This window comes from Echinococcus granulosus (assembly GCF_000524195.1).
Source record: "Echinococcus granulosus chromosome Unknown EG_S00010, whole genome shotgun sequence".
Taxonomy (NCBI): Eukaryota; Metazoa; Platyhelminthes; class Cestoda; order Cyclophyllidea; family Taeniidae; genus Echinococcus; species Echinococcus granulosus.
This window is the reverse complement of record NW_020170390.1, coordinates 662380-678864: the sequence shown is the minus strand read 5'-3', so window position 1 is coordinate 678864 and position 16485 is coordinate 662380. Positions and strand designations below refer to the sequence as shown.

The window sequence follows — 16485 nt, the reverse complement described above, 5'->3', positions numbered from 1 at the left end:
GCACCCAAAAATGGTGTCGACTGGCATCAGTCAATCAACTAATTTCCTTGTACAGATTCTCCCCTAGAATGTATGTATTGCTCCTGCTATTCATATCTGATTTAGGGGTTGTTGAATTTTCATAAAACTGAAATGCGTAAGGCATTGGTGTTGTTGCACTACGAGGTGACGTCATGTATAAATCTCCGATTCTTCTGCTAACCTTTAGCACTTTTTGACTTCACAAAGTTCCTTCGTCCTATAATTTGTCACGTCAAGTGACATCCGTGAGGAGTCTTTTGTAGACCTGTTCTCATGGTATGGGGTCCATTCGAAACATGTTGAATGATTGAGGCGAAGCTAATTCTAATACTTACAAATCTCCCCATTTTGTGTATAGTTGGACAGTAGACGATATATAGTCATCATAAGTTTTCAATTTTTTCGCCCTATTACAAAAACACTTTCCAGTCCCTCCACTTTTATGCAGGAATAATGAGGGGGTGACAGATTTTTTGAAATTTTCTGTTGTAACTTAGCTGCTGCTTTTCATTTGAATCCAAAGATTATTTATTCGCAATCGCATCTTTATTTTAAAGCAATGTTGGTTGTGATTCTACCACGGCGTTAGTCTGTTTCGCTAAGAAACATTCGTCTGTCAATCTAATCATCCCATCACCTGCACGTACTTTGGAAAAAAAATGGCCCTAAGTCAAATTGCTCGTATTATGCTTTTGCCTGTTCTACACTACAACCATCAATCAGCGACGATGGTGAATTGTGTGGGAAGGTTGGAAGGTCATGCGAACGGCACGCTAATTAAATTTCAACCAAACTTGATCCCATAGATTCAAGGAAATACATTTCATTTTTTTAAAGGGGCGAACCAAGTATATTGCGCTCAGTAATTGTTGTAATAACAATGAACTCTAAATGGCTTAAAGTCTAGAGACACGATTTAAGGTCATTAACACTAGTCCAAAAATAGACTTTAATACTCAAATAAGACGGGTCTTTAAAGAAATTAACTGTCTTTTTTTTTGTTGGTCATAGCATCAAGTTTAAAAGAACTATAGACTAGAAATCATGTGGAAAAATCGAAGGAAGAAGTGATTTTGCGAAAAAGTAGTGTTTTGAAGGTCTGAAACTCTAGCTTCCAGTTCCAACTCTACTGTGGAATTGCAGTTGTTACGATATGTGTAATACGAAACGTCCTTTACAAATGAATTTGCTACTTTTTTAGTCAACGCACTGTAAATCGAAAAGTAAGAGCATAATTGCACAGGACAAAAGTACTGTTAAAAGGGGAGGTGTTGGGGCTTCAGATAAAAACTGTTTGTAGACGTTTCTCTAATGTCTCAGGTTTGATCAAAGCCTCACAGGCGACATCGCATAGCTGGGAGTTGGGTCGTCGGGGAAGCAGACGATCGCCGGGACTGATGGGTGAGCGGAGGCGTTGGGAGGAGTCCGGATAGCTAGTGGACTTACGCCCACTACTACTCGGTTGTTGAGCTGTCTGCATTGTTAACTTGCCACGTAGATCGCCATCTACGCTCAGTTGCAGGCTCTTTCCACCAAGTGTAAGCGCGCCTATCTCCAAGATACTCCGGCTCTGTACTGTACCCCCCTTCATCGTCACCAGATACGGTCCGATGGTGTTGAAAATACCTTTATCTGACCGCTGAATTGAGGAAGGTATATGGGTGTCCGTCCTTGGATGGCCAGTGATGCTGATTGGTGCATGTTTCCAGCCCTGAGGGCCTGTCGTTCCGGTTGTCTTTGGTTTCGCACCACCTCCCACAACAGATGCATTGTAGATTTCGCCTTCTATTTGCAGCTGAAGTTGTTCCACTGCGTCTATTTGAGCAATTCCAATGCCCGGCCTTTCTGAGATGCGTGATTCGAGTTCGCATGTTGTTGATTGCAGAACTGATGGTCCTGAGATGCCCATAATGTCAGCGCTGGACTTCTTTTCCACGATTACTTTAGCTCTTGAAACATTCATTTTACTCGGAACCATTGTGACACCAACTTGACAGCTGGCACTTTCTTTCCTTAAATTCTCTTGTGCAGGTCCAATTTGTGTTAATGACAGTGGGTACGGGTTTAGTGATTCGCCTATTCGTCGTATTTGAAAGGTGCATCTGGAATTTTGATCAATCGCCTTGATCACTTGAGTGGTCGTGGTTTCGCGCACTTTGCCGAACTTTGGATGAGTGTCTTGAACGCACGTGGGTGGGTAGGAGGTGAAGCTCAGGTAGATGGGCTCCGTGGGCCTGGAGATGATGCCCTTTTCTTGCACTTTCAGATTCCGTCCGGTAACATTCACGACGCCCTTCCTCTCTCCAACAGTAATTCCGATTTCCTTTACAGCATGGACATCAGTTACTGTTACTCCAGCAGTCTCAGTTAGTTGGGTTTCAAGATCCACCGTTGATGGACAAATAATGGCATTTGCTTTGAGTCCAAGACTAGTCGCCACGCGCTGTTCGCTGGCGCTGACAGCCATGTCTGCCACATGTACTGTTGTCGGAACTAGCGTGAGCCCAACTTGACAAGAGGCATCTGTTCTTTGTGAACCTATACTGCTTTTTAAACCATTTCCCACTAGTGTCTTAGGCTCAAAACTGCCTGCTAAGGGATGTGGGTACTTCGGTGTAGAATAAGTGGCATTCCTCAATCTGAATTCACAGCCGATATTCTGTAGGTGAAATTTCCCAGTCGATGCGAGTGATCCTACCGCCATTCGATAGGTAGAAAGCTCCCCACGAACCGCTTCTGGGTGGAATGACTTTATCTCCAGCACGCATGACTCCACCTTCGATTTAGCCATTTTCTGTGTGCTCGCAATGTACGATTTTTCGCCCAAAATAACATTCATGGAGTCCATGGTTGCTACTTCCCTTATTTGTATTCCAGAGTTTTCCATGAGTCTACTTTCAACTTCAACGGCCGCCGGATAAACGATTGTGCCGGAAGACGCGAATGACGTTGTGCTTTTAGAATACATTTCAACCCCTGCCACATTCAAACAGGTAGGAGTGAGGACAGTTCCGACTTGGCAAGATTTCGATTCTGAAAGAACTGCTTTGGTCATCACCAAGGCTGACGCCAATGTGCTGTATTGATGCGAGGTTTCGACACCTTGCGTTTCCAACACTCTCGGCATCGTCTTCACAGAGGCAGACGCCGTTCTTTCACTACCTCGACAAGACGTACACACGCCTCCAATGGATGAGTTTCGTAGTACGACTTCGCAGCCAATGTCATTTAGAGTGAAGCTATCGCAAACAGTGCCAACGTTCCGCATAGATGCAGGGGGTGAACTGTGTCCGATAGTAAGACCGTCTCCGTTGCTCTTAATGTTAAGTAGTAGATGAGGTTTTTTTTGGGTATCTGTAGCAACTGATGACCACTGAGGTCGTTGAGTTTGAACATCCGCGTCAATAACAATTTCGCCAACTTGAACTTCCGTATGAGCCACATCTGCTACATTGACAATCTCTATTCCTGGTGCCTCTCTTATCTCTGGTATCATTTGCACTCTAGCCGGACAGAGCACTGAATCGACATTCATGCCCAAATATTCAGCAACTTTTCCGTTTCTCGGTTTTACGCCAATATTACCAATTTCAATGGACGACGGGCGCAATACCGCACCTACCTGACATTCCACGGTCTTTGTGACAGGTGTGCTTGCTCTCTGATGGATGAATGAAGGCTTTCTGCTGTAGTCTACTGATGTACTCCGGATCGGAGAGAAAGCCGTCAGGGAGCTCTCAATCCGGCCCCTGCCATGACACTGGTTACAAACTGCCCCAACCCTTGCACTCTTTATTGCGAACTCACAACCTACATCCTGCAATGTAAATGTTTTTGCGTTCGACACCGACTTAGGCCCAATCTTTTGGATTTGCGCCTGCCCCAGAGTGAGACCCGATTTGCCGCCAGTAATGTTCATGTTGTCCATAAATGGCTTACCGCCTGAAATGCTCTGCCTTCGCAAATCAGTTACACGTTCGCAAAAACTCGTTTTGAAGAGCGATGTGTCCGCAACGAGTTCCATGCTGCCGACCTCCTTTACGTCCATCACCTGAATCCCAGCATTTTCGGCCAACTCTGTCTGTAATTCAATAGTTGAGGGACAGATTATTGCATTCGGAGTCATACCCATCTGTCTAGCAAGTTCAGCTGTTCTTGGTCGGATTTCTACGTTAGCAGCATAAACTCGTGTAGGTCGGAGAATCGCACTGACCTGACATTCAACGCTCGACACTTCAGGGCCTTTGATTTTCTGAGAGGCAAGCGGTTGATAGGTAGTAGAAGTGGCAGAAGTGGGTCTGCGTTCTTGGGGACTCACTTGGACTGAAGTTCTTTTTCCGCTGCCGTGGCAAAAGTCGCACAGTTCGCTCACTTTCGTATTGACTATTTCAAATCTGGCTTGCTGCAGAAGTGGTTGGTCGCTTACACTGTAAACCTCTGATTTCTTTACCAAAGGCACTGTTTTCTCAGGTGCCAAATCTCCTTTACTGTGAGCAACGTTACCTTGACAAACCCAATTGCGTGCACTTGCATAGAATGTGGATCCTTCGGCTAGAATATGCACAGCATCGACCTCAGAAATATCTTTCACCTTGATACCACCTGTTTCAGTAAGCGAAGAAACGAGCTCAACAGTAGAAGGGCAAACAATGTTTTGCGCTCCAAAACCGAAATTGCGAATTTCGGGTGGAGCCTTGGATTTTGTACCGACTCCAACGATTTGGACTCTAGTGGGGGTCAGAATTGTGCCCACTTGAGTTGACTGCGAGACTGTCGACCAAGGTTTTCTTGAAGTCGAAGCCTCTGTTATAGCTGAACTCACCCGAGATGTTTCAAACTGACAGTGACAGGTTGGGCAGACAGAAAGCTGATTAATCGTCTCCTGTTGCCGTCTCTGACCATTCAGTGTGATTGTGAAGCCAGCCTCTGTAAAACTAGGTGAAGCAGTCATCGTGTAGTCATCCGCCTGCCCATTCTTTGCACTCATTTCCAATGTGCAAATTTGACGACTATCATGACTCACTTCCTGTTGAGTTCGCATTCTAGAAGTTGGAGCCACCGATGCATTATACATCCGATTGGCTATCTTCACATTCAAATGATGCAGATCCTGCATCTTGGCCACATTAATCCCTCCATCCTCAGTGAGCACCGGCTTTACAAGAACCCTTGTTGGGCAGATAACAGCATCCAAAGTTTTATCTCGACGGCTGGATTGGTCGACTTCGGTCACTTGGAGGGGTACTGTACTAATTTCCATGATTTCTGGTTTTAAAATTGTTCCTACCTGACATGAAACCTCACTATAAACGCGTTTCGTTCCGCATGTGGCTAAGTAGATTGGCTCGGAAGAAGAGATTTTAGAAGAGTGTTCAAATACATCGCGTTGCAGCCCATTAACTGTCAAATGACACTTTGCCTCCGCGGGTAATCTTGGTGCTGCTGGGCTGCGATCCGCAGTTCTCTTGGGGAAATAGGCACTCCCACGATTCATTTTAGGACCTGTTGTGCTGAACTCAACCGCACTGGCTTCTCGAGGATTCATGTGAGAGGCTAGTAACGTTGACTTCTGCTTGCCCATCTGTGTTCCTTCTACGGGCGTGCGTTCTTTTGTTTGGATATTCACCAGCCTGACCTCTTTTGAGTCAGCAATCTTAAAGTCGTCATCCACAAGCCAAGGTCTTTCAGCCACTACCCTATCATCGATTTTAGCATTCACCGTTGAAACTTCAACTTCTCTTGGGTCGAGCTTAAGACTTACCGTTTGGCACCTTATCGTCCGCCTATTTTCTCGCATTCTCATTGGTGTTTCACATTGAGCGTAGCATGGCGGAGTAAAGTGGAATGACATCGGCTGATGAAGAGCGCAGAAATGGTTCGACGATAAGTTTTCCATCCCCTGCATTCCTTGTGGTACAATCTCAAAGCATGTGCATTCAGCAACAATCTTCGGTTTGCTCATACCGTTGACTATCGCAGCTTCTACCAGGGCTGGTCTGCTGACCTGCAAGTCAATATCGGAGAGGGTTTGACCATTGGCATTTAGTTCACAATAGGAGGTGTCTTTTGCAAAACCTTTGAAGTCCCCTTGAACAAGATTCTGCTGACTAGCACATTTAAGGTATTCCACCCCATCAAAGGCCTTAGGAACTTTGGGAGCATGGGAAATTTGAGCCTCAGCATCGAAGAATTTTAGTGAACATGGTGTTGTTTCCATTTTTACGGAGGTCTTGTCAATTTCTGTTTGGAGATTTGTACTATTAAGGGTTCGCCTGAGCTCTACGCTGCCGGTCTTTAATCCTGATGGGCCCACCTGAATGTCACTCTCTTTCTGTTTTGGTTTACTCTTTATGTTAGCTGATTCTACTGTGCGATACTCCAGATCTTGTTGACTACCAAAATTTGATGTCGACTGAATTTGTGTTATGATATCGCGACTTTCCTTTTTGGTTTCGATATCCAATCTCCCCGTGGCCACATGAGCTTCAAAAGTTCCAAAATCAATTGAATGAGAGTCGGATTTAAGTGCTCCAGATTTACGATAAGGTGTACTGCTTTCGGAACCCGTCCGGGCTCGGGAATCGCCAATCTGGAAAATCAAATCTTGTTTCTTCACACCAGATGTTGCAGTTTCATGGTAAGCAGTTGCGCCTTTTGCTCGGCCAGTAGTGTAGGTCTCATGCACCCTGTCAGGTATGGCTCCTTCCGTTGCAGAGGCAGAAGATGGGGTATGCTCAGCAACCTCCATGGCTGCCGATATGATGGATCCATCAACTTGCTGTGCTTTTTGTGCTTTAATCAAACCAATTTGTGTCATACAATCCACTCTATTAGAATCACTCTGCGTGCCTGCGAATTTACAGCTGACAAGGTTGCCAGTGAGCTCTGTCTGGGTGTTTCGAATAACACGATGGTTAGTAGTTTGTGTTGGAAAATCACGAACCATCTTTGGCTTTTGTGCATTAGCTTGCTTCACGTTGAGATTACCGTGTGTCTGCCTCGGATGCAGATTAGCTCCACATGTGAACACCGTTGATTTCCCATTACGGGACACATCTTTAGCCTGTAAGAGAGCTACATTCATTTTGGGGCGTCTGTGGCCCCGTGTTTCCAGAAACTCCATGTGTGAATCTTCTTCCTCTTGAGTTGTAGGAAGCTCCATGGGTGTAATGCGTCCGAATGGAGATGGAGGTAACGGGACGGGCGGGAGTTCTTCTGAGGAGATTCCAGAACTCGATGAGACGCTAGAGATAATGAGACGTCCCACTCCACTAGTAGGTCCATTGAGAGACTCAGTGTATACCGTCCTCCAGTTGTGCACGCGATCGTAGAGCTCCTTCAATTCTGCCCGGTTTCGATCATATGTCATTCTGCAAGGAAAATTAAGATATTACAAATGCAATCGCTACATTGTTTTTTAATAGTGGATGTTACAATAAACACCTGAGACTTTCCAGCTGAGCCTGGAGTCCATGAGCCTCCGAAGTGATTGTTGATGCGTATTCCCTCATGCGATTCGTATACAAGGCTACGTTTTCGTCCATTCTTTTGATGGATTGAACGTGTTCGTTTAGTATCAGTAGAGGTTGATGAAGAAGACTTAGTTGCGATCGGTTCCAAACTTCGTTTGCCTGTTCTGGTCTCGGAACTAAATAAAAATTATTAAGATGAATTAAAACTAAATTGTGAGGCTGCGTTATAATGTCGAATTATGGCCGCATAATGTTGAAAGTATGAGCTATTCAAAATGTTAGTTGTTTTATATTACTCTTTTTCATTTTCAATTTTTTCAGCTGGAAAACTACCTTCTCTTAAAGACCTTTATAAAGGCGTTTTTCAAAAATTCAAAATTGTGATATTGAAATTAGAAGTGTTTGAACGAGCGTTAACTCTGCGGTATCGAAGAGAACTTGGATAATTACATAGCAGGGTTGTGTACGCATTTTATACGCATAAGATGTCAGTGATTTGGTTCTTACCACAGTGAAAAAAAATGGAAAAACTCAATGAATACTTGACTAACATATTACAATCAATTGTTCTATGAAAAATAGTGATGTTTCCGTTTTTATTTTGGCCTATATAAAGTACGTTTGTTTTGAACTTGCATTTAATTTATTTACCACCTGTGTAACTGATATTCTCTTTTTGTGATTTGTGATTGCGGTAAAACAATTTGAACTGCAATCACAGGCCAACTAAAACTTCTCTCACTTACACCGTGCGCTTGTGTTTATAGTCATAGGAATAAGAGAGTATTTGCAAAACTTGCCTATTTTACCCGAGAGCATCTCCAGGATATTGGCTAGATGACCTTCATCGGCATCTGCCTGTATGAGAAGTCGATCAAGATCCTCCAAAAAGCGTCTTTTTCCATTTGAATCAGTCGTATAAAGACCCTTTTGAAAAGTAGCGCGAAATATGATTTAAGATTACTTCTAAACGATGGGGTAACACCAGTTTGGTTGGGACTCACACCACGTTGTCCAACGCCCTCGAGATAGTTGCTGTAGTAGATGGCCAGTTGTCGCCTGTAGTTTTCAACCGAATCGTTCCATGCATCTTTGACGGTGGATAGGGTTCTAAGAGAAAGTTTGTAGTGCTATCACAAGAACTTGACATGAGATAGCAGAAAAGAATTTCATTCAAACCGTAGTACTAGATAAGGCTTCATGCTTGGAATTCATTAACTTTGCAGAGCAGGGCATAAAGCTTTTTTCATTTTGTGCATTTCAGGATCAGCGTGTTCCACTTCGGTATAGCACATTTTAAAAACTAATTGAGTCGTAGAAGAGTGCAATTTTTTACTGCAAAAGTAATTTTTATGCACTTTGGACAAATCGCCATGTTTATCAGTGCCGATTTTGGCTACATTAAATAAACTATTACAGACTGCGCATTTCCTTATCCAGCTTTGACCTAGGGAGTACGCCAATCCACTGCAGATGTCATAAGTTCGAATTTTGTCATATTTTCATGCAAGCGAAAATTTCAGAAGCCGAGTGGTAGCTTGGTATTTGACAATATAAGTGTGTGTACGGATATCTATCGTATTTATTCAATGATGTAGTAACCTCTACGTTAAAGTATCTGAGTACAACGGATAAGCATGGCTTTGTTTGTTTTATGAGTTTTAAAAACTCACACAATTTTAGGCAGTCTTTAAGATTATCTAGGTAAGGCGTGCCAATTTCTATCTAAAAATCTTATAGAATGATTTGATAATCAGTTATTGTTGGGTATTGAATCATTGGAGGCCTATAGATCTATGCATTAATATACAGAAATGGAAATGATTTCGTGAAATTTACTTTGTGTTCTCCACATGGGCTTTTCTTTTAGATCTTCACTGACCGATTTTTTCCAATAATTCTTTGAATGGTTGCTCCCTAAAATTCGTGATATTTTCAGGCCTTGTCAGTTTTACCTTGTCAATCATGCTTCCATTCACCATTGTTTTAATGATGATGCAGAAATCTGATCGAGGTACTTTTTCTTCTTTTATCATTCGTATCGCCAATTCTATTTTCCTCTCCTCCTCAAACACTGTTTGCATTCACCCAGCAGTACGTGCGGAATACGTTATCAATGAAATTTCAGTCCTTATGACAAATATTGATGTCATAAATATAAAATTAGTCCGTACTTAGTTATTAAGGTATGCATATGCATTCAGTTGCGCGGGGCAGTATAGGGCTATACTCAAGGACGAGTGCTTCATACCACAGAAAACTCACTTATAGGCATCATGAATCTGCTCGCCATTTGCAGAGGCGATAATGCAGGCAATGGAAGGGATATACTGTGGTCCATTGGACGTCATAACCTTCCACAAATAGGGGTTCTCTGTGGTATCGATGAGAGGCAGGGAGTCGCCTTTCTTCACGGTGAAGTTGCTCCCAACGTAGTCGATTAGCAGCTGCACCATCAACGGGCCACCGAGATCGGAGGCCCCTGCCACTCCACCGCGCACCTCGAGAAGGCGATTCTCCACGGGCAGAATGGAAGGTGCCTTTGAAGCGAGGGTCCGAGCCCGATCTGCTAGACTTTGGAAGGCATTCAGTCTCTCCTATGTTGGGAATTTTTTCAAATAAATTATCTTGAGTCCTCAGTTAGAGACGTCGTTCACTAGGCGATGTATTCTCAAAGCTTTAATTCGCTTGAACTGAATTACTACTGAGGATGCCCCGTTCCTGTTCGACTTTCTAGAAGTTCGAATTGGGAGCTTATCTCCGAATATTCTAAAAAGTCTTTCCTGATTGGCTCATATTAAGCCGATGTATTCTAAGTGCACTGACAACCACTCGAAGATCAAGGCCAATCAGTTACTATAAGGTCATGTGACTGAGGTCACTGACAGATGCGTTCATGCTCAAGCGGTCTCCATCTGAGAGCCACCAGGTTCATACGTACTGACCGTATCCCCCTCTGCTCACTCACTACATCCGTAATCGACACCTCTACTGTCATTATCTATTAAGTATCTGGTTGGTGGCTCCCATATGATCCAGACGACTCGAGCACACAAAATCTAGGTTCCAGCTATTGGTGACGCAGCTGTAACATTGGCGATTTGTCTGGACATTGGATTTGTAGTCAGTCAAGTGCCTAGTCACATCTAAAAGGCTTGAGTCGATATGAGAGAGCTTTTCGTGTTAAGTTGATTCTCTAGTTACTGCCTATGATGGTATATCAATTTCGTCAAATTTCCCACTTTTTCTGTTGATGGCTATGTAAATAATGGGGGACGGGGCTACGTCATATTTACACATCCTGTTTTGCGTCAGGATTTGTACTGAGTTAAAATTCAGAATTGTTTACCTTATTTTGTTTATTCGTTTACTAATTTTGATGGTTTCCAGATGTCTGAAAATGTTTTAAAGCATTTTAAAACCAAAATATGACTTTACAATGCACACTTCACTGATACAATGACTTTCAGTCCCAATGCGTACCGCTGATAAAACTGTTTGTACCAGACACCTTTAAGGAGAGTGGAAACGAGATTTACTGCCTAGCAAAGGCCTTCTTAAGTGCGGCCTCGTTTATAGTTGTCCTTCCACAATAACTACACCTTCTTACTCGTTAGGATTTATCAAATGAGATCTGAAAACCAATAAACAGTGCAATTTACGCGATAAATAAAAAGGATAGAGCTTCCGGAATACTTTAGATCGAAAACGTAGCCGAAACTTTTGCTGATTTTAAAATGCTCTACTGGTCAATTTCTGCATGTTCAGTGTTTTTCAAACTCACTTTCATCTCGTGGGTTAGATTAGATGCCTCGCCAATGCGTCCCTCGGGCGAAAAGGCTTCTAACTGCTTTCTCGAGAGATCTTTTAATTGACTGGCGTGGGCGCGCACCTCATTGGCCTCGTGGTTGAACTATTGAGGGTCGCATGAAAGATTAGAAAAGGAAAGGTCATCTGAACTTACTATATGAAAATCCGCTGCTGCTTTCAGTTGAATGGCTGCGAGATTGGATAGTTGTGCTGTGTAGTCCCAGCATTGCTTCACATTATCAGTGAGGAACTAAGATATAAAAAAGTTTACTGATTTAGTAGTACGGCTTGCTCAATTAGTAAACATTTCTTTTTGATTTGTAAAGTATGCCTTCCAAAATTAAGTACGTTGTAGAACTTGGCTACGAACATTTTATCCATTTAATTTCGGTCCCATTTGCAATTCTAAAGACATGCGGACAGTCTACTATGGGTGCTACTAAATGCTGCTTCATGAACTTAATCCTTCTATTTGTGCCATCGCTAACCCTTTCTTTCTTGAATCATCTAAACGAATTATTCCATCGCGCTTTCTGCAAGTGTTGCGCCTTCTTGGTCTGATTTTTAAAATGCGTTTTTGTGCAAGAGATAAGTCAAAACTATTTCAAGAGCTATCTTTCGTCAGTAAGATTCAATTTTCTTTCATGGGTTTTGTTATAACTATTGCTCTCGTCATTATTATCGTGGTCTAAAAAGCATTTGTTTTTCATCCGTAGTGGTAGGTTCCATGTTTTTTGCTGCTTAAGGACTGAAGAAGCACTTACCCGTGATGAGAGGGCATGCTGCGAAACACTGTCCTCAGCGCTTAATCCTACGGCTGTAACTGTTGCAGCTTTGGTTACGTCCTAAAAGACGAAGAAAAGAAAGCAACTATCAGGTTCCCTCTCGTTTTTGTTCCTAAAAAACGGAACAACCAAGGATTCTGTAAAATGATTTTTAGCAGTTTTAAAAAAGTGAACTGCAAATTTCTAGAAGAGGATACCTTCTAAATCATTACCTTTGGCCACAGTGGCATGGCGGTTTCAAATTTATTACATAGAGCCTTCATACTTTTAATCCCATTATGTCAGATGAATAAACTTTTCTGCGACTTTGAGAACTTATATTTTGCTAAATCTTTTGCTCATTCAAGCTTATTTTTTTGTGTTATTGTTGCCTCCCCTTTATACAGATTCTGGATATAGAAATTGCAAATGCACGATGGATAATAATGAAACTATTATCATATTCAACGCAATTTTTAAAAAGTGTCTTTTGAAGCTTACCGTGAATATGCTCTCCAGACAAGAAATGGTTTCAAGGTAGCGTAGGGTCTCAGTATTGCCAGTCGCAACCTTCTACATTTTTACACAAATTATTGATATACTATGGAATGAGGGACATACCAAAAGCCTTCGGGCATTTTCCAATTCCAAATTGCCAGTATCAGTTTTCTGAAAGGCACGAAGTGATGTAACGTTGGTGTGTTGTGTGAAGCGAGGCTTACATTATTTCCCAGTGTGATTACGAGTGATTCGATGCGCTCGCGAATGCGCGTATACCTCTCACGCTCCTCATCCAAGGCCAGGTGGCTTACGCCCACTTTGAACTCCACAACTTCAGCCTGAAAGTTAAAAAAATCAACTTATTGTGAGTTTTGCTGCCTCACAGCAAACAGTACTGAGCTGCTTCTACCTCATTAAGCTAAATTATGCAAAAATGCGCTTTTTCTACGTTCAAGCAATTTGATACATCTCACCATTTACCTATGGTTTAATCTTTTTCTTTAACGGAGTATTCTACCTCTTTTTGCTCAAATAAGGCTTTATATAAAAAAAATTATACGGTGTTCTAGGTAAAAGGCATCTGACCAGTACTTACTAACCTGAATAGCCTTCAGTTGTGAGGATATCACGTTGAGGTCTAAATTTAGAAAATAAAGCAAATGTCAAAGTATGATCCAAATCGTCGTCGTCTAAATAATCACATGCTTAACTGTGCATTGTTCTGTTATGCTGTGCCATTTTGTGAGGATGTTGTTCATCAAGTGTCTTGAGGTAAAAATGCAATACGAGAGACTAAGTCATATCGCTCAAATTTCATTATGCTTAAATTTATGCTTTTGGCTTTTGCAAATTATCTCATCTGCGTTTGATAGTCTGGATCTTGACAAAAAGCGCCCCCCTTCTCCACACCGAAATTCTCACAACAATGGCATGATGCTCTACGAAGAATGTAACTGAAGTACTGAACACAATGCGCCAAAATTTTCATTTGTTATATTACGCTTTTCCAATATGCATTCACAAAAAGTTATAAAGATATGTTTTATGGCTTGAAGTGGATGATTTGTTCGTAGAATTTCTGTAAACAGGTTCGATTATGGGCACAGCTGATGCCTCATTAAGTGCCTTAACGTCTAATGAAGGTTGGAAACATCCTTTTTACCACCATCTTTGAATTAATGGATCGAATCGCAAAATATTCTTTGTACTGGATTTCACCGTGATCTGCGAATATACTTAATCCACCCACTGACATAAGTCATTGGTTTAAAAGTATTCCCTTGTCTCGTTCGCCTCTAATACTATGATATAATATTTAAAAATGGTTTTGCCCTCGGTATTACGCAAAGGAGGACCCTCAAACTTCAAAACTAAGGTCTACGCATAAAGCGATAATTTGCCCCTGTTTACAGTAGATGTTAAATTAATCAGAGGTGTAAAATTGTGATGTTTTGCATTAGTTGAAATGCTTTGCGGCAGCATACCTGCACAAGTCATTCACGGGCATGTTGGCACAAACATCTAAACTTAGTTCCCACAAATTACACAGACTTTCTAATCAACAAGTTTCCATTTCAGAAACCTCTAGTCCCTAATAAACGAGAAAATTCTGCATTTAACCGTTCTATGCGAGGTAGCAATCTGGAGGCAAGCTTTACTTAGAATTCTCTGGAATTCTTGAAAAAAATATTTAAGCATAATACATTTTAGTGACTTTCTGAACCATGAAATTGATTTTGCTTCTTTCGGATTCGGCAATGATGCCTTAAAATACTTTGTCATAAGTTTCATTTTCTCAAAAGCTATTCGTGCCCATTGCTTTTAATCCCATTATGAAAGTACCTTTTATACAGCTTCATTAGGTGTAAGGTCAAGACGGGATCAGTTCGATGTCCGTCTGAATAATCATAGATTTCATGTTTGTCCTAAAAAGAGAGCCACTGATAATTTTTAACTTATATACACTTTCAAAATGTCTTCTGATCCTGCATAGACACGTAGGGAGGCCCCTAATGTACTCATTTGCGACTTGTTTTCGAATAACCTTGACGTCATTGTGGACTTTAATGTTGACTAAAATCGGCACGCATTTGTAAATGACTACCACGAAGCCTTTAAGACATGAGACTAAGAACTTCTAGGCGGAGGATTAGTTGAAGAATCGGTGTAATTAAAAATACATATTTTGCAGTTTGTAGACATTGCAAGTTCATCCATTTCAAACTACATAGTTTGTCTGAATGGGTGAGGGAATTGGCGTCCCAAACCCGGCTTAGGGTAATTTGTCCAGTTGCCTAGCGCTCTATGTGAAAACATTGCTAGAGCTGTCACTTACTCCCAGTTGACAGTTTTAGATGTCGTATGAATGAGCAGGATTTAGCATGTAGTTCTTTAACTACCAAGTTTAGAAAGCATATTTTACGTCCTTAAAAGAACACTTGAAGTTTCATACCTTGCTTTGGCAGCCATCATTTGAATGAAGCAACACCTTTAAAAGTCAAATTTACTTCAAAATGCCTCAACACTACGTATCCAGTGGGTTAAAACAAATCTTCCAGAACCGTGTAACTCGTATCGAAAAATGGCATTTATATCGGTCAAATATGTTTAGCACATACCTTCAGGCATTTCTTAGAAGAACTCAACTCGAAAGTAGTATATCCTTTCCAAGTGACAAATCTCCCAATCCCAAATAAGAAGCTAGCTTTCGGGGTACGAAGGAGGTAATTCCTCAAAGCGAGGTGGTGCGAAGTTCGGAGTCGCCCTCCCTTTAACTGTGGTTGTAATTTCGCTTAGCGAATCTGCCAGCGTCACCTCTGAACAATGGCGCACTGTTGATTGGTCAAGCAGAAATGTAGGGTGTAAGTTAATGAGGCGTCGTCGATGTTACCTTGCTGCATGAATGCAATCTCTTCACCCTCTCCTTCATATTCCCCTCCAATTACAAGCGCACACTCTTGATTAAGATTAAAGTGAGGCTCTTGATGCATGTGGTTCCACTGGCATCAGTTGGTGTTCACGAGTGGCTCAGAATGCGTCATATTCATAGCCCCCGCTATTTTTAAACTATAACAGTTGTAATTCACCTTTCGTGATCGCCACTCGGAGACCAATGGAGGACTATTTTATTTTTATTTCATCATGCCAAAAAAAACAAAGGAAACAATTAGTAAATAAATAGGAATTACGCGACATTACTTGTGTGGCAGTACTACAGAAGGCGAGGAGCTCAAAACCAGGTAAATGAAGTGAGACAGTTAAAAAGAAATGCTACAATAACTCGAAAATCACCTCATTTTTTGTACATGCCCTCAAGTTTATCTGAGCTTTTATATGCGCCGATTCTTTTGCTAATTTGTTGCATGCTATTTTGTCTATTAATTACTTTCAGGCAAAGTCTGTGATATTCGCAAATGATAGCGCTTGATGACTTCAGAAGTTTCAGTATTCGTAATAGCACTTTAAGGGCTGTACCCTCCGTAGTTATCCATTGGTTTATATCATAATGTTCAAGAAGTGATATTCCAAGTTGCCCTCAATTTCGGTTATGATTCCAGTTTTCTTGTAAAAACTTTTCACTGGGTTTTACGGGGCAGTGAATGTAGAACGTGGTTTCAATACGTGCTCTCATAAATGCGGTTCGTTTCAAATGCATTACATATTAAAGAATAAGAGTGAAGTGGAGGAAAAAATCCCTACTTCTTCCAAAAATCTAAAAAAGCATTTCCAGTTGTGATAGTGAAACTGGAGAGAACTCCAGTGAATGCCACCACATGCCCACTGCTTGGTTGCAGTGGTTCAAATGCCTAATAAATTAATTGTGCAGAAATAAGTAGACGTTCCATCACGGACCAAAAAGCGCGTTCTTTTACCACCATAATGTCCTCAGGCTTCAAAGAATAAAAATAGCATAAAAA

The 16485-nt window shown here is 41.7% G+C and overlaps 1 protein-coding gene across 1 annotated transcript; it reads right to left on the bottom strand. All coding sequences in view use genetic code 11, as the record gives it.

The window, feature by feature from the left end:
- Positions 1-1300: 1300 nt before the first annotated feature.
- Positions 1301-15196, bottom strand: EGR_02279 (hypothetical protein; the record flags this gene model as incomplete). The annotated part of the gene is made up of 13 exons (XM_024491528.1): positions 1301-7391; positions 7465-7669; positions 8303-8420; positions 8498-8603; positions 9759-10090; positions 11278-11406; positions 11458-11553; positions 12068-12148; positions 12569-12640; positions 12689-12736; positions 12790-12906; positions 13168-13205; positions 15187-15196. The coding sequence occupies 13 exons, from the start codon at positions 15194-15196 to the stop codon at positions 1301-1303; spliced, it is 7443 nt and encodes a 2480-aa protein (XP_024354034.1).
- Between the last annotated feature and the right edge of the window lie 1289 nt (positions 15197-16485).